This window comes from Lissotriton vulgaris, chromosome 8 (assembly GCF_964263255.1).
Source record: "Lissotriton vulgaris chromosome 8, aLisVul1.2, whole genome shotgun sequence".
NCBI lineage: Eukaryota > Metazoa > Chordata > Amphibia > Caudata > Salamandridae > Lissotriton > Lissotriton vulgaris.
This window is the reverse complement of record NC_141696.1, coordinates 993,597,872-993,616,969: the sequence shown is the minus strand read 5'-3', so window position 1 is coordinate 993,616,969 and position 19,098 is coordinate 993,597,872. Positions and strand designations below refer to the sequence as shown.

Sequence of the window (19,098 nt, the reverse complement as noted above, 5' to 3'; positions counted from 1 at the left end):
ACTGCCCTGCCGAACAGGGAGTGAAGACGCTTTGGCGGTTTTGGGTCACCTTGATTTTATTCTGGCAGTTTCCAAATAGATGATATTTTTTTTCTTCATAAATGCATATATAGGGATCCCCTGTAAACATTAACTGTTCTCAGGGCAGGGAAAGTGCTAATGTAGAAACAACACCCCTGAGCAACTAAGAATACACATACACTACAGAATTACTGTATACATGGGCCAACAGCCTGAGACTTAGAGCTTGAATATTTTTATTATTAAATCATTATCAGAGGGGTCCTTATCAGCCGTATGTACCTACACAATCCTAGGCAAATCATTTTGGGCCACTTTACCATAATCCTAGTCAGGGTAAGGCACAAGCAAATCCTGAATTAACCTGTGGAAGAGTTGTGGCGCCGCGGCTAAGGGGACTGACTCCGGAATCTGGGGGATCGCGGTTCGATCCCCGGCGGCAGATTAGCCCAACACCATGTGACTCTGGGCAATAGCTTTCTGAATCTTCCCGACGGCCCCCAGCGCCTAGAGACCCTTACGGGTGATTGTGCGCTTTACAAATGTGGATTATTATGTGCTCACCGTCTGGTGGCTGCTACACAGATTGTGTCACCCTCTCAGTAGCCCTTTAAACATGGCTCAGGCCAGCCATTGCAGAACCTGTGTGTGCAGTTTTAAACTGCTATTTCTACCTGGCAAGTTAACCTTCCCTTTTATTACAAGTAAGTCACCCATAAGGTAGGCTCTATGTAGCCCAAATTGCAGGATGTAGTGTATTTAGAAGGTAGGACGTGTACTTTTGAGTTTACATGTCCTGGTAATGAAAAAACGTAAAATTGATTGTTCACTACTGCAAGGCCTATCCTTTCCATAGGTTAACATGAGGATTGCCTTAAAACATCTTTTACGTGTAACTTCCTATTTGGAGCAGATAGAAAGTTGGAGTTTGGTGTCTCTGGACTCTCAATTTAAAAACACATATTTTAGTATAGTTTTTTTTAAATTGCAGGTCAAAAAATGCAATTTTCAGAAAGTTGGCATTTTCTTACTTTAACCATTCTGGGCCTCTGTCTGTCTCTTGATACACGTCTGGGTTAGGGTGAAAGCTGGACTCTGTGCATTCCCTCTAGAAAGTCAAATAAAGGCAGCTGGATTGTGACATTTGCATCCTGATGGCCCATCACCAGGCGGATGGGCCTTCTTGCAATAAATTAGGACGGAGGGGCTGACACCTGAATAGGGCTGTGCCTGACCCCACACAAATAGCTACATTTGTCTCTGTAGTGTGTCTGGAACAAGGGAAGGAAAGGACCTGGTGAGGATCAAAGGCTTCTTTTGTTGTCTCCCCCACTTCAAAGGCACATTTTGGTTTAAGTACTGGTCCTCTGACACCCCCAAACTTTGGAGTCCTGAAGAGACTATGCAATCAAGAGCTACACTGTCAGAAGGGACTGCCACTTTATCTCTGCTATACTATGTTGGCCTGCTTCAAGCTTATTCCTATGTTGACAGTAGGGACTGCCACTCTGCACTGTGCTCTGCTGTATTAGCCTGCTGCCCCTTACCTCTGCAGTGAGGGAGGAAGGATCATGCCCTCAACATCCCATTACTACGAGCACTCTAAGGGCTTGTCAAGCTTGCCTCCTGTTCCCAAGACCTCAGGGCCATAAAAGGTTTCACCTATTCCTTCCCCACCACTATTGAGCCTTGCCAACTTGAGGCCCAGCAGCAGTGCATTATAACTGAGGAGCCGTAATTGACAGCTCTGTGTGTTTACGTCTTCTACGATCAGCATGTTCCCACCACCATTCTAGTGTGTGCCCGAGCGAAAGTTGAGCACCCACCTACTCTGAAAACCAAGTGTGTTTGGGACGTGGCTATCTTCAAGCACAGTGCTTGTGTTTCCTCCAGAGCGGGGTGTCCAGGGAAAAATAGCAGGGATCTGGACTCAAGATTCTGGTGTGGCACACCTGATCGCAGAAACGTTGCCTCAACTGAGGGCAATTCCGCCTCCTGCAGAGATAATCTCATCATGTCTCACTGCCAAACCACCTGGGTTTCTGCAGACTGGAAGATAGTTCCTCACGGGCGATTGAAGTGAAGTAAAGAAGTCTGGGCTGGGGTGTTGCTGTCCTGTACTTGAGAAACACTGTCGCTGGGCCTGGCTATCAGCCGCTCCCTTGCCTGCTGGTGACATTACCATAACTCTCTTAAAAGGGAGCGTACCATAACTCTCTTAACCCCTTGGGTGCGGCCGCGATTCTGCGCCTGTGCGGCGCTTTTAATGAGTGGGCGGGTTCATGACGGCCCCCAGCCGTCCTCAGCACACGAACACTGTAATGTATGACGGCTGGGGGCCGTCATCAGCACCAAAGGGGTTAAAAGGGAGCGCACCAGTTTTCTCGAGTGAGGCACCGCAATTGAGAAAAATTGCCTGATAAAAAAGAACTGTGTGATTTTTAAAAGGACACTTCCCCAAGCACTAGCTCAGCTAGCCGTCATTTCCACAATATTTTGGGACACACGTTTGATCATTTACAAAGGACCCGAGTGGTCCGAACATTTCTGTACAATGCACCTCGCAGGAACAGCCAGCAATACCATAATTGCTACAATAGAAGCACACCAACTTCTAGGCTAAGCCCAATTGGAATGTTTGTGTACCTTAAAGCACTCTTCTTCTTATAAGCTAATCGCTGATGATATCCATTGGATTTTTGTCGTTTTTGTCTTGTTTTATCCAGAAAAATATTTACTATTTTTTTAAACTGGTGTGGAGTCTTTTTATTGTGGGTAGTAACAATATGAGAGAGAGGGGAAAGGGGCACCCTCAGTCCCCCGGGCAATCTTAGTAAAACAAGAGTGTCAAAAAACACAGGAAATTAGCACAAAAACAGAGATGAAAATCTTTCTGTCGGATTCACACTGGAAATCACTAGGGATGTATTAGAAGCCCTCACTCACCACCCTGGGTGGTGACATGCTTCATCATCGGGCCCACCAGGAGAAGCCGAGTGCCTCCCTGGTGTGCTACAACGCCAGATTACTGCGGAGCTGGATTTTGTGACAGTGATGTGAAAAAGTATGTGATATTAAAATTGTCAAAGGACTGTACCATAAAGAAAGAAATTTTTATTCAATGGTCAGCCTGACAAGGTTAAAATATGTGTAAGAAAATGTGGCAATTAATGTATTGGTTATTTCCACTTAAGGTGGGGTCGACATGTTTCAGTCTTTATGTGTAAAGTTACTAGGCTTTCTTCAGGACCATGGGTTGTGTACCTCGGCGGTGTGGGCTCGCTAAGGTCCACCCTACCAGAGGACGTGAAAGTTAAAAATTACTGTGTAAAAATTAGTGCAGGAAAACAAACCATCAAGTTGTGGGGATTACCTCTATTTTAGAGGAACCTGTATAGTTTGTATGAAAAAATATCCACGCCCCATAGGTCTCGGGAGGTGGGTGGGGCGACAATGGCACACCGCCCGCAACGCCCTGCACCCGCTCGGCACCTAGCGTCTCCTGCTACCGGATGAGGATGCTCATAGTGTGAACCTCGGTTTTCCACATTTTTTCCACATTTGCATGGTGCGCATGCTCATGGATCCATTGTGTGCACTGCAGTTGCTCAGTTTTGTGCGAGACTCATTTGATTCACGGCAAGTCATTCAGAGAGTTACCTTGGGACTTTGTCTTGTGGTTGAGTTTGTTTCTCGTGGAGAATTAACGCTTGTCAGTTTTGTATTTCTGTGTTACATTGAATTTCCCTTTTACTTTTGCGTCTACATTCATTTGGATTTTGGTTGTGCAAACACCACCTTGCTTGGAGCAGTTGTGTGGTACCTTGGGATGTTAGTATTCTGGCACGAGGAAGGTGTAGTTTTTGTGCATTGTGTTATGTAGCAAGATTTCTAACCTCTTTTTCTGTTTTGTGTTTTATTGTATTGTGTGATGATATGCATGTTACGTACTTCCGTGGTCAAATATGCTATGAAGCGAGGGGTTTGAATGCGTGGGGTGACAATGCAGTGGCTGCAGAAGGCTGAGCATGGAAGTGTCTGCTCCTGATGGGACATGTATGTCCCTAAAAGTAACTAAATGAAGAAGACTGCACTTAGTACCTGCAAGAGTTCTGACTGATTCATCCAAGTGCCATCATTCCAGCAGCAAATGGGTTTACTTCCAGGAGTCATGATTGTCTCTTGAAATTTAGAGATAGGTAGCAATGGAAAATGTGAAATCTGTGTAATGATATTGATATCTATGTGTACAAGACTCCTCTGATGTATGTCAGAAAACCATTAAAAATTGTTGTAAAAGACCATCTGTTTCTTAAAGCGCCATCAGTGTACTCCTCCCAGGGTGCTTAATGTTTGAGAAATGTAATTTGGAATAATTTAATTGTTTTTTTCTGTCGCAATGAACTCCACTGTCAGTGGGCGCACAGTGGATTTGTTCAAATTAATTTGTTGGAAGTTTGAAAATTTACTGTATTGGGGATTTTGTTGTATTTTCTGCACAGTCATCTCTTGCATTGTATTGTACATGCTGTTGGTTGAAACTGTTGCTTGTCCTCCGCAGTGTTTTCAGATGCAATTACTTTTGCCTGTTGATGTTCATGTACTTTAACCATTCCTTTCATCTTTTCCTTCAGGCTCCACATATCGATGACAAAGTAGATTTGCACTTCATTACATTCGTAGAAGAGCAGGGCTATCTTTACGAATTAGGTAAGAACCGTCATGACTTAATTTCTAATAAATGGATATAGATGGTATGTGCAGAACCTGCAAGCTCATGTGAAACACAATATTGCTGTAACGTAATGTAAATTTTACTATGTAATTGAAAATATCTTGGAGGATTTTTTTTGTTTTGTTATTGAAATTCGTGGCTGTCAAATCTTGAGACTGGCTAGTTCCAACTCGTGTGTTCAATTCTTACGTCCTGTAAAAAGCTCAGATTTGATTTCTTTTTTAGATCGCGCCTCAGTAAGCCTACCCAGCTTGAACCTGAGCCACTTTGCCTATAACTAATTTGGACTGACCCCAATTTTTCCGTTTAGCAGGCTTTTATATATTGCGTATGTCTGTTTGTGTCATATGACTTGTATATAAACTACACCTTGTCACTTTATAAACTCAATTCTATGTCACTGATGTCATTTGATGATTTTTTAAGTTTGACAGCCGTATTTGATTATTTACTTTATAGAGGAAAAAAAGTAAAAATTGACTTTTCTAACGCATATTGTGTGTCGTTCGTGTTTCACTCTGCAGTCTTCAAAGATTTATTATTATTGTTTGCATGATTAATACTTCATAAGCGTAAAAGCAATTGCTTTACGTGACTGAACCATTTGTAGTTTGTTATATACATACCCAGGTTCTGAGGGACACAGGGTTACCCCATTGACTCTTTCCATATTCAGAATATAGGCTTTATGCTCTGTCCATTTCCCGCTTACGTTTTCAATTGGTTCTTTTGACTGGAATTGCTTTCTTTCCATTGGTTAATTTGTTTAGTAGGACTTCATTAATCCCTCCCTTTCTCCAGTTGTATTCTCCCATGAGGATGGCTCCTGTTACATGTGATCTTCCTCAGTATGTTTTGTTTACAATTTGTCAGCACTACTTTCTTAATTACTTTTATCCTAGCTGCTGTTGCAGGCACAACACGCTCTCCCGCAACCTACCCTGGGGTCTAATTGCACCGTCGCGCTTCGCAGGAGATAACATTTGTTACAATTGTTTCAGTTTGTAGTTACAAGTGCTTTAGTTTGCGGCGTGTTATTTCTGCAAAACTACACTCATCCAGTTTTAGCATGGCGGCTGAGCTTTTTTCTTCTGCACCACAGCTCTTGCCAGCGTGTTCTTTATTACCGGTTTGTTTTTGTTTCAGCGTGGCATGCCAAGCTTTATCTTGGAGTATGACGGCCGCGGTCTTTCTTTTGTTCTTCATGACTCTGCTCGCCACCTCCATTTTTTTTAAATAACTTGGGCCGCGCAATAAGTCTCCGTGCAGAGCCCATTTTACCAGCGCTGCGCTATATCTTTAATTTGCAGCTTTGGCACTGCATCTCCCCATCGGATGCCCTCCTTCCCAACACCAAAAAAAAGACTGCCTATTTTAAGCTCCTCCCGTACCCACTGCCTGCTTAGGGAGACCGTGCCTTTGTCGTTGGGCAGCCTGCCGCTGGTGTAGAAGTGCAACATTCCTGGAGGTACTGTGCCGCACTTTATCTTTTACTTGGAGTTTCGGCGATACATCAATGTTGTTCCTGCTTGCATAACTGTAGGTCATACGAATAGCAATAGCGATATGAAAATATAATCACTCAACTGTAAATTAAAAAAAACAAAGTATAAAACATTGGCATTTTCAATGCCAACAGCTCTAACTTTAACAAATTCTAGACTGATTGCATTGCAAATGCTTGTTTCATAATATTGTAGGTCTGCTTTTTCAACAGTATGTGTGAAGGTAGGTATGGAAGTTAAAGGACTGCAGCATATGCACTATTAGCTAAGCACCTGGTAAGCTACGTGTTTGGGGAGAAGGCGAACCTTTTCTCCCCTAAGAAGGAGGGATGATAAAGAGTTGTAAACAAAAATTGATTTCAGGATGACTGAGGGCAGAACTGTCATTTGACTGGCTGATCATATGAGCATGGGAGCGTACAAGAACTTCCAAATTCTTGTAGGATTTAATTATGATTTTGGGGTGGTAAACCACTGTTTGTGCCCAGAAAGGCACTCTTGGATTAATGCTATGGGGCAGCCTGCAGGGCCACTTCCTTACGAATTCTACCTTGGATGACTGACACCTGATATCAGCATCTGAAGGAAAGTACCCTAATGCCAAAAGGTCCCTAGCCTCACAGAAAGGGCAAACCCTGAGGGGCATCCATAGAGGATGGTTAGTCCCTTGATTTTGTTGAGCCACCTGCTTTTTGGCCTGAGCCATATCTAGGCTGGTGTGGTGGGTAACACTTTGGCTAGTCCCACCGGGACTTTGTAATAGGGAATTATACATAGCCAGGACCCTCCAAAATTAGATCCATAGATAGGTTTAACATTCTTGTTTTGAGTGGTGACTTGCTCAACACAAGCTTATACTTCTGGGGTGATGCTTGCCTAGAACACTGCTCTGTCATGGAACCCGAATCCCTCGGTGATTCCAGGACAGGCAGTTACCTCTGAGCCCCTGTTAGGATTAACTTGCTTTCTCGCCTTAACGCACGATTAAACCTTTGCAAACTACTGAGAGAATCCGGAGCATTCTTGAGTAATTTGGCGACGATTACCTGCTCCACAAAGTGTACGGCCATCGCCCGAAGAAGTTAAGGCTATACAACTTTTAGTTGATACTGGTGCACGCATAACTATTATCTCCAATGATATTTTTGAAAAATACTGGTATAACAAAAATTTACTTCCTCTAGATATTCTTACAATAGCATTTGAAGGAAGCAAAGTAGACCTCATTGGTTTCTTCCGGGCTGACATTAGGATTTTAGATGAATCCATCAATGGTAAAATGTATGTTGCAAAAAAAGGGATCAATGTTTTGGGCTTAATTCATCAAGCTGAATTTGGTATTACGATCAGACCAGGTTTAGAACAACAACCAGGTTTAGGACAACATTTCCTTTGAAAAGAAAAGACTAGGTTCAGTAAGCAACCACGACAACACTTGGGTCAGGAAGTTCAGTAAAGTTTTTCATGACAAATTAGGCAAAATTTCAGATTTTATCTATCGCATTAAGGTCATATATGATGTTGTCCCTGTAAAACATAAGTTACATAAAATACCTTTCAGTGTGAGAAGTGACCTTTCTGTCATGCTCAATGATATGTGTTCACAAGGTATGAAAGAAAAAAACTGATGGAACTTTGTGGTCATCTCCCATTGCTCTAGCGAAGAAAAAGAATGGGGAATTACGCATGTGTGTGAATATGAGGAGTGTGAATGAAGCTATCTGGATAGATAACTACCCTCTACCTAGGATTGGAGTCCTAATCACTAAAGTTGGCCAAGCCAAGTGGTTTAGCAAATTAGACTTAAGCGTGGCTTACCACCAAGTTGAGTTAGATGAAAGTTCCCGTCATTTGACTGCATTTGTAACTCATGATGGAGTTTTCCAATTTTGTCGCATGCCCTTTGGTATCGCTTCTGCCGCTGCAGTCTTTCAGATACTCATGTCAGACATGTTTACTGGTAACGAACATGTTGTAATCTTTCAGGATGACATTTTAATATTTTCTGTTAGCGAAAACGAACATGGCTTCGCACTAAACAATGTTCTAGAGACCTTAGAAAAAAGAGGTTTTACGCTGCGAAAAGACAAATGGACATTCAAAACAAAAGAAATTGAGTATCTTGGGCATGTATTTTCTGAGCAAGGTGTAAAACCTAAACTTAGTTTGGTAAAAAGCATTGTAGATGCGCCTGCTCCTAAAATAGAGAACCATTTTTATCTTTCTTAGACTTGTGTGAATTTTATGCAAAATTCATGCAGAATTTTGCTACAATCACTGAATGCTTTAAGGTTTTACTAAAAAAAGGCTAAAAATGTGTATGATCAGATCTATGTCAGCACACTTTTGAGAAAATTAAAAAAGATATTACTTCAGCACCAGCACTACAATCATTTGTAGAAGCTAGAAATACGTTTGTTACTCTAGATGCCTCAGAATATGGTTTAGGAGCAGTTTTGACCCAACTCAACATTAATCATGAAACAACTGTTGGTTTTGCCTCTAGGACTTTACGTTCACCCGAATGTAAATATTCCGTTCTAGAGAAAGAACTCCTAGCATGCGTATAGAGCGTAGAGAAATGTAAAGCTTATTTGTGGGGAAGACCTTTTACTTTGAGGACTGATCATCGTCCTCTGGTAGAAATTTTGTCAGGAAGGAAGTTAAAGCACACCACTGCCCGTATAGCTCGACTTTCAGCAAGACTACTAGAATTTTCTTTCTCTGTAGAATACATTCCAGGTGATTGGAGACTGTGATGAATATGATTGGGAGTCAGAGATTGAAGAATGCTTTATTGCCTACATTGGCGATTCAAGCATTTGTAAAGAAGAGAATGATTGGGTATAAGATTTACACAATGATACTGTACTCAGGGATGTCATACAAATGGTTACTTCTGGTTGGCAGAAGTTTATCTGATAAATTGCAAGCTTTTTGGAAAGTATCTGACAAATTATCTTTAGAGTGTACTAAACTAATGCGGGGTGATAAACTTATTCCTCTCAAAATTAAATCTTTTCTAGAGAAATGTTATATCAAACATATTAAAACACATTTATATAAACCCCAAAGTAATGGTAAAGTAGAACGTTTCAACAGAATTTTAGTTGAATGTATCCAGTCTACTTTAAAGTGTAACTTGAATGTTGAAACTGCTTTAAAAGAGTTGATTTGGCGTTACAGAACAACACCTCACAGTGTTACAACAAAAACTCCTTTCAAAATTAATGCGAGGAAGAAAAGCAACAACTGATTTATGTCCTTTTTGGATGACTACAAGCTTTGACAAAAATGTGAATATTAAAGAATCATGGAATATAGCCGAATCCAATTCGGATGCCTCCAGTGCAAAAATAATTTTTGATAACTCAAAATGCAGCAGGTTGAAGTTAGGTGACTGGGTTTGTGTTAAAAATCCATGTCTAGTTGGGAAAGGTTTTTCTAAATTTAAAGCACCTTTACAAATTTTGGATCTCAGGATAAATGCTGCAAAACCTTCAGATGGAAATTGGTGGAATATTTCTCGTCTAGCACTTGATCCTAGTGCTGGTATGAACATTATTGGTCAAAATACCTCTAACCCTTTCGCTCACCAATTCATGCAAGCGAATAAGGGAATTTCACATGAAACTTTGAGGAGAAGCGTTGGCACCACGTTTACCTGCTGCAAGTTTCAAGACTTTATTTGTGATTAATTTCTTCTTTCCCTTTTAGAGGGGAGGAGAGTATATTGTTCTTCTTGTTTTCATTGTTAACACTTTGTCTACTTACATGTCTATTATTGTTCATTGCATTGCTCCTAGGTTTTCTAATTTATTATTCTGTGTTTGATTTGTTCTTTATTTGGAAAAAGGGAGATGTGTGGTGATGCTTGCCTAGGACACTGCTCTGTCATGGAACCCGAATCCCTCTGTTATTCCAGAACAGGCAGTAACCTCTGGGCCCCTGATAGGATTAACTTGCTTTATCTCCTCACCGCACAAATGAACCTTTACAAACTACTGAGTGCATCCGGAGCATTCTTCAACTTAAATTTTGATGCTTGTTTTTTTCGTTTTTCTAAGTCACAAGTGCAGTTGTTGGGTGTGCCTGAGGAGAAACAAGTGCACCCTGCAGTGCTTAATTTCGAGGCGGTTGCAGGTGGTGCCCACTGGCATTCATTTTTGAGAGCCAGGACAATATTTCCCTAACAAACTTTAATCCGCAGCAGGAGAGGGAATAAATACAAAAGAGGGAAAGAAAGAGATGGAGAAAAAGGAGAAAAATTGACAATGTGAAAAGGCAGGGGTGAGACCATAGCAGATGCAGGAAGAGCGAGCAATCTTTTTAAGCACCTACCCTCTTTACGGTCTCAGTTTTATTTCCTACTGATTCAGACCACCTCAGCACTGTACTGGAACTGCAGCCGTATCATTCCCTGATAGGCTACCTACAGAGGGTACTTTTGTACCACTGTTCATGCCAGGCATTCCTTACTGCCCTGAGGAGGGTGAGGAGGACTATTGGCCCTCTAGCAGACAAACTTGAGGAGCCAGACTGGCGATAGGAGTTGGTTGATGCCAGTGGTCTGGATACCTCCCCAGACCTTGGTATGCTTTCTCCCCCCTACCTTGGCTGTAGAGGAGGAAGCCTCATACGCTGTGATGTTTCGTAGGGCGGAGAGCATGGGACTCACATCTGAGCATACTCATCCCACTCGGGGTGACAAATGCAAAAACAACAATTGATGGACAGAATGCAGAACAATGTCATACTGAGGTTCCGTGACGATTTGAACCCGTGTTTTCAATATTGTCGTAAATACATAATTTTGGTATCAGTGAACCGCAAATGATCCATTTAGCATATCCTGGTGTTTTCGCTATGCTACGAGCAAGAGTACTCCTGTTACAAACACATTTCTGATCTACCCATGGCATCCATCTTAGATCATGGCAGCCATTTTGTGTTTCTTGCCCTCACATAGACAATGGATACGCAATGACCTCTGATTACTTCATTTCGATTAAAGACACGTAGGCTTAGCCGGAGATTCACCTCTCTAGTGACACGTGCACCTTAGAACAGAACACGCTGTGGCTGCATGACTCGACAAAGGCTGCCTCCTCTGCCTGAGGCCAGTCCTACTATACTGGTTCTCGTGTTCGTTGGCCTGATCATGATTAGGCGGCCGAAGCTGGTAGCCTTGCCCATTTACGACCCACAAACATCTCTTATCCTGCTTTGCTATCTTCTGCACCTGGCTCTGCTCCTTTCTTTCTGGGCTTTTATTAGGGGGAGGTAACGAAATTTACGATGAGGAGGTCCGGCTCTTGAATGAAATGTTGACATGGGATTGTGATGGAATAGTGGGAACCCCTCTTCGTAATGTTTGACATCAGGTATTATCGACGATTCCTGTGCAACGCCAAATATTTATTGTTTAGGACACAAAGGTTGGGAATGTACTAACATGTGAAGAATTCGCCTGAAGGCCAATATTTAGTATATAAGGAGCAACCCTTCTTGTACAAATCGAACAGGCTCCTAGATTCTGCCCGTGTGTAGTTTCTGTGACTTCTGTGTCCCTGCAGTAATAAACCTTTGGTCTTTGACGCCACCATCGAGAAGCCCGTGTTTCTGTTTATTTGTGCACCGAGACAGGTAGAACTCCGGGGTCTTCGGGTGTTATCCCTGACACCTCTGGACGGAACCCAAAAGTCCAGAACTCCAATACATTCACCCCAGTACAGAGATCTGGGCCTAAATCCATCGTTTTTTTGCACTCCACACCACCCCAGTTCAGACATGGCCATATGCAAATCAGCCTTGACTCTGTGGCTCATGGGAACAGTCCAGTCCGAACTGCCAAGCCATGTCTTTCCTGGACCGGAATAAAGCATCCAAGGACCGGTTTCTGGCTATCAGCCGTCTTCAGCCAGGATAGCTTGACTCCAGTTGTTTTTGCATTTGTCACCCAGAGTGGGATTGGTATGCTCAGATGTGAGTCACATGCTCTCCACACCACTGGAGTCAAGCTGAGTCCTGTCCAGTCTTTTACTGTGTGTATGTCTGTGGCGGACATCCGAACTTTACTTCACCTGTGTAACACAGCAGGGCAGGCTACGTGAGGATCAGGAAGACCACGTGCTAATATAAACCAAATATATTTTTTCCGAGGGAGTCAGTGACGGCTCTGTCAGCCAGGCACTTACTTATATTTGCGGGCCTCCTCCAGTCCTAGCCGCAATTACTCATCCGGCTGCAGCAAACCGCGCCGCCCGAGCATGATTCTTCAGGTCCTCAGTCCAGTCGTTGTAGGATAAATGTGATGTTACTTAATTTTAAATTTGACCATGGCAGTGACTCCAGTCGAAACCCAGGCCCCGCGCTGCTTCTGACCAACCTCACTTGCCTGTTCCAGGAGGATGAGAGCTCACATCCGATCAGATCCCCCCACGTGGCGCCACAACCTGTAACTCGACTACTAAGGGCAGGCCCCGCTCGAGTCTTGGTAATTGGGCAGTCAATGGCTCACTGTAGCCGTGCAGCCGGAGGGGATTTCAATGAGAGGCAGCAGGGCAGATTCTAACACTAGTAGCACACTATCTGGGAGCAGATCTTTAACTATTTACTAACTGTGCTGCTGCTGGCCGCAAGTGAAGTCTGCTGCGGTAGGGGGCACACAGGTGTCTGAGCACCTGCGTACGCTAGCGCCTGGCATAGCCGGCAGCCAGTTTCAGCGCTGTCAGAGCACAGTGCGGTCAGTTGCCAAAATGCGTGACAATGCATTTCAGTGCGGTGATGCGGGAACACCACACTGAAATGCGTTAGCGTCACGCCTGATGTGTGACACTTGGCAGGTCTGAGTTCACATTAGTGACGGTTGCATCACTCCTGGGATGGGGCAGCCATATGGGAGAGGCAGAGATCGGAGGCCTCTGGTCTCCGGCGGAGTCCGGGATCCACCTCAACCTTCTGGAGTACTAGGCGATTCGTCTTGCACTGTGCAGCATTCATTCCTTCTGTCAAAGGAAGAGTAGTACAAAGCCACCGCCACCGCCATGTGGTACTGCAACAAACAGGGTGGGGTGGGGTCTCGGACCCTATGTCAAGAGTCCCTTTGCCTTTGGGCATGGCTGGAACATCAGGGCATATCTCTGGTGGTTCAACACATGGTGTTGAACCACTGAAGGCCAGGGCGGACAAACTCAATTGCTCTTGCATGATGGATCTGGAATGGTATCTTCACTAAGAGGTGATACAAGGTCTCTTTCAGCAGTCGGGAGAGCCCTGGTTAGATCTATTTGCCACAGAAGAGAATGTGCAATGTCAGCAGTTCTGCGTGTTGGAGTTTCCAAGGCAGTACTCACTCGGCGATGCTTTTTGTCGCAAGTGTAATTGCGGCTTCCTGTATGCCTTTCCGCCTGTACCACTTCTGCCCAGAGTCATTCTTGTGGCTCCAGACTGGGCGCAAAGTGTTTGGTACCCCGAGCTCTTGAGCATGGCCATCAATCCTCCGATCAGACTGCCTCTTCGGGAAGATCTTCTGTTGCAGCAGCAGGGGACGGTCCTCCATCCAAACCTGTCCAGTCTCCACCTCCTAGCGTGGAGATTGAGCTGCGACTGTTGACAGCTTTCGATCTTCCTCCCGAAGTCTGTAGAATCTGTGGACCCGATTCTGGTATACAGTGTAGATACATGGTTGCACATGGGCCTCATGGGCAGGCCGGCTATGAGAATCTTTCCCACTTCTTTTTTGTTTTTTCCATCATCATTGTACATAAGTAGCAGCATACAGCAAAAATCAATCAATCATGGGTTTGTTATTCACAGCTACTAACCTGATCGGGTCTCAAGGTGCTAGGGGGTGGGCTGGGAGGGATCCTGGAAGTTCATTGTGGTCCGTCGAAGAGCCAGGTCTTGAAGTCCTTTGTGAACTTGGAGAGTGTTAGCGTCTGTCTGAGGTTGGCAGTTAGGTGTCCCTCCACTAAAACAGTATACGCCTGTAGAAGGAACACATCTGTGGTATGGTGCACAGCAAAGGCTGTGGATCCCTTTTCCGCCCCTCTTTCAGAGGTTATCCACTTCATTATTTCTTTGGCCCAGCAGGGCTCCACTGTGCGCACTCTTAAAGGCTATCTTTCTGCCATTTCGACCTTTCTTCTCCTCCCTGATCAGCCTTCTCTTTTCAAGTCCCCTATTGTTAACAGATTTCTGAAGGGCATTACTCATCTCTTTCCTCCTCCTCCTTTCGTAATGACCCAGTGGGGCTTCAATCTTGTCCTCGCGCATCTTATGTGTGCTCCCTTTGAGCCACTACATAATTATCCTCTTTGCCTGCTTACTTTAAAGACTGCCTTCTTGCTTGCCATCACCTCTACTCACAGGGTGAGTGAACTTCAAGCCTTATCTTCCAGACCTCCCTTTCTTGCTGTCCATCCGGACAAAGTAGCCCTCTGGACTAGGCCTTCTTTTCTTCCCAAAGTGGTTACCTCTTTCCACATAGGTCAGACCACCTTCTTCCCGCCTCTGCACCCTTCCAAAGAGAAACAGAAACTCCACCGTCTGGACCCTAAACATGCGCTATCTTTCTACCTTGACCTCACTGAAGACTTCTGGGTGGACTATCAACTCTTCGTGGGTTATGTGGCCGGCAAGAAAGAATGGGCAGTGCACAAATGTACCATCTCTCAATGGGTCGTCCTATGCATTAAGAGCTGTTATTATTTGGCTAAAAAGGAACCTCTAGTAGGACTGCTTGAACACTCTACCAGAGCGATGGCAGCTACTACTGCTTTGGTACGTGGGGTTCCACTGGTTGACATCTGCCAGGCAGCCAGGTGGGCATCCCTGCAAACGTTTAGTAAGCATTACTACCTGGACAGCCAAATCCGGAGAGACAGCTTTTTCGGCCTTTGTGTTCTCCAGGTGAACTTAGTTTGCAGACCCACCTCCGGGGTTGGTATTGCTGGGGTATCTATTCTAAGGTAAGGAATCTATAACTAATAGTCTCTTTCAGATGAACAAGTTACTTACCTCCGGTAACAATGTATCTGTAAGAGACCTATTTTAGTTATAGATCCCTTACCGCCCCACCCATCCTCCCCATTCTGGAACTGACTTCTAGGGATAGGGACTGCCATGCAGGGTCCTAGTTTTGTGCACCAGCAGTCAATGTCTTGCGTGGTTGTGCGCTTGTGGCATGGAAAGCCGTGTCAGAACTGACGTCCGTACGCAGGGGCGGCATCTAAGTAGACACCGCAACGTCATCCCAGCGACCATGACACCGACGACGGAAGCGGAGTCGACCAACGCCACCTACCGACGCACATGGGTACTGCTAAGAAAAAAAAAATCTGGATCCAGTCTGAAGACTGCGGGTAATTCGAAGGTAAGGAATCTATAACTAATATATGTCTCTTACAGATACATTGTTACCGAAGGTAAGTAACTTGTCCATTACTGCCGGTAGATTGTAACGCCCAGCTCCCCTTGTGAGTTTTAGCAACTCAACTGTCTTCTTAGTTATTGGTGCTGAAAACCTCTCCTTTATTTCCTTGTTAACATAAGGGTTTACTCGGCCCTGAATAATTGCAGCATCTTTATTGTAAGTTTCTTCCAGGTAATCTACCCAAGCTGTATACAGACTTGTGACAGTATCCGAAACACTACACAGTAAGAGTTTCACCAGGTGTCAGCTTTTCTCCTGAAAAGGGAAGAAGACGATCTCGAAAAGATATACGACATAATACACCTCTCAGACAGTGGCAGCCACTACTTAAGTGGGGTGGCTGAGCAAGAAGGAGTAGAAAAATAGGAAACCGAACCCCTGTACACTGCCTCAACTTGCCATTGCAAAGGCGTGTTGGCTTCTTCCATCAAGCTCTTCAGGCTCAAAGTAGCCCCGACCTCAAGCATCTCCTGTTACCAAGATCTTTGTCCTCACCGCATTGCTTGCACCGTGGGCTTGCATCTTTGGTGAGCTGCTCGAGGTCCTCTTGCCACTCCAGTGCCTCCGGCCTGTGGGTCCTGTTGAGGGTTCCCTTTGATTTCTGTGGGCTCCCCTGATTGCTTGTGGCCGGTCCTGTTTTCACTGCTTGTGGTGAATCACCTGGACCTTGCTGGTCCCGACACTTCACCTTCTTTGCTTTCCATGTGGTTTGCAGTTGCCCAGGCTTGTTGGTGCTGCCGATGGACACCGACCCCTCAACTCTCGACAGCCGACGTGGGACAGCTGGTGAACGGCTCCTCGTCTTCCACTGCGTCGCCTGGTCCTCCCAGCTACTGCTCTAAGGTCACCAATATCTCTCCTTCAACACCCGACTTCAGTGGGCACTCCTCTTCTGTGCCCCCGGTCTCTCCTGAGTGGCCTAGACTCTGTCCCCTCTGCTTTCATGTACTCTTCACCTCGAATCTACCTTTAGGTTCCAGAATACACTTTCACCTTCTCTAGGAGCTGTGTCTTACTGAAGTCTCCGATTGAGTTTGACTATGATTTACGACGCCACTTAACACCTATGCACCCGGCTTCCCTGGAGTAGGTATCCTTGTTCCTAGGGTATCCACTGGTGGGTTGGCCCTCCAACCTCTTTTCTTTCACAGGGTTTCTTTCTTAAGGGTCCACTGGGAAGGGTCCTGCTTATTTAAAATTGCAACCACAACTTATCCATTGGCTAACATTGAGCCCACAGCCGTGTTCCCACACTGCACATGACCTACGTGGGGCTCCTTGATACTCACCTTGGGTGGTTCTTTGGGTCCCCTGCTCTTCTATGACCTCTGGGTATAGTCGTGACTCGAGTTGTGGTTTGCATACCACTATTTTAGTATATGGTTTGGTCCCCCCAGTGACTTGTGTATTCTGTGCTACTTACCTATTTCTATTGAAAGGTATTGTGTGCATTGTGTATATCTCCTACTAAGAGAGATCTGTATGTGTTAGTGAGTGTCTTATAATAAATACATATTTTTATAAATACACTGTGTGGTTCTTTTTCTCTTAATCTATACCTATAAGATTATGTTCTGGTAAAATAAGTTGCTTTACACTCCTTCTGGACTAAGCCTGCAGGCTGTTTTCCACAGCTACCAGTTACAGAGCTTTCTAAGGTTGTCTAAGACCACTAAAATCGCCATAAGGGTTGTCTGGATTGGTGCAGGGTGCCCACTTACATAAGTGTGCATCATATACCAAGCCAGCCTCTCACAAGTAATATTATACTGGTGGGGATCCCAGAATAGAAAGAAGGCCCTTGTGTTGGCCTGTTTGTAGTTAACTATATACTTAAGGTCCTCAAGCCGGAAGACTTGCACTGTTTCTTTTAGGTGGAATGGACATGCAGGGCATCAACCTCCACTCCTAGTTGAGAACACTGAGCCGGCACCACTGTGGGATGCCCTTTCCAGACCTTTCAGCTACAGAGATCTTTCAATACTCCAGGGTTCAAGGACAGACCTGACCTAGTATGACAACTCCACAGTCCTGATGTTACGGGAAGTCACTTTGACCTTATAGGGGCCAAAAATGTAGCTTTGATGCCCTCTGAAGAGTCCTCAGGGAAAGAGACTTAAAAGTACATGATATGATTCCTTGTGAGCTTGAGAATCATAACCAAAGGGAAATCCTGATATTTTGCTTCCAGCTACCCTCAGAAAGAATCGAAACCGAGATAACCCTTGGCAACGTGTGTAGAGAAAAGAAGGGGTCTGGAGAATACAGTGTTGAAGGAACTGAAACGTCTCATGACTTGAAGCAATGACCATCATCGTCTATCTTTAAGGTAATTTAGTCTGCTCAGGCATTGGAGATGGTTAACTGTTAACTGCTTGCATGATCAGAAAGATCACGTGTGGCCAGCAGTGGGTGCCTAAAAGAAGAGACAGTAGCCATTATTAGAACGGGCGAGCAGGCGGGCTGTGAGCACCGTAGTGGAGTGATCTGGAACCTCCCCCCTCCTGCCTGTAGCCTTGTGTGCATTACCAGGCACAGTGTCCCAGCTACAACCGCTTCCCAAGCTGACTGATCTTTGTTGTTGGCCACGAAACTCCAGTCACGGCTGCCTCATATGCACCGACTACCGCTGGGAACAGGTAATTGAGACACTGCGCGCCCTTGCCTGTACAAGAGCACCTATTGCAACAGCTATGTCAACACAACTATAACTGCCCCACACTACTTTGCCTGCGAAATCAGCTTTGCTCACTCTTTCCCCCCCTGCTCCACGGCGAACATTTGAAAGGGTCACCATGGCGGGCAGAGGCCCGAGGAACCAATGAGCACAGTCTAAGTTGGACAAATACGCATATGAAAAGAATAGTTCGCAGGGGACGGAGGGACGTCCATCCTTGGGGGGTGGGGGGGACGGACATCGGAAGGCGAAGGGGCCAAAAAAGTCACGTTGGAGGATATAATAAAATCCCTTTCAACAGTTCAAGTGACGGTGGGTGCAATATCTACAGATGTTTCTCTGCTGCGGGCGGACTTCCACAAAATGACTGAACGAAAAAAAGAAGTGGAAATAGTCACAAAGTCGCTGGTAGAGGACACATCAGAATTACAGAAAGCGGTGGAACGGATCGAGATGGAAAATAAACACCTGAGGGAAAAGCTGGACGATCAAGAAGGGCGATCAAGAAGGAACAATGTGCGAATTCTTGGCCTTCCTGAAACTGAGGGGACCCGGGCTATGGACTTGTACGTAGAAGACCTGATCAAAACTAAGATGCAACCCAAGGGTCTATCCCATTTTTTCTCAGTTGAAAGGGCCCATAGAGTCCCAGGCGGCAAACCTAAGCCTGGAGCGCCCCCAAAACCGGTACTGGCCAGATTGTTTAACTTTAGAGATAGGGACG

At 44.9% G+C, this 19,098-nt stretch overlaps 1 protein-coding gene across 1 annotated transcript in view; it reads left to right on the top strand.

The window, feature by feature from the left end:
- UCHL3 (ubiquitin C-terminal hydrolase L3) overlaps positions 1-19,098 on the top strand; it is a 408,547-nt gene that overhangs the window by 337,280 nt on the left and 52,169 nt on the right. Inside the window, exon 6 of the mRNA XM_086934885.1 lies at positions 4,656-4,731. Coding sequence (XP_086791011.1) covers positions 4,656-4,731 — 76 coding nt within the window. The remainder of the gene's footprint in view (positions 1-4,655; positions 4,732-19,098) is intronic.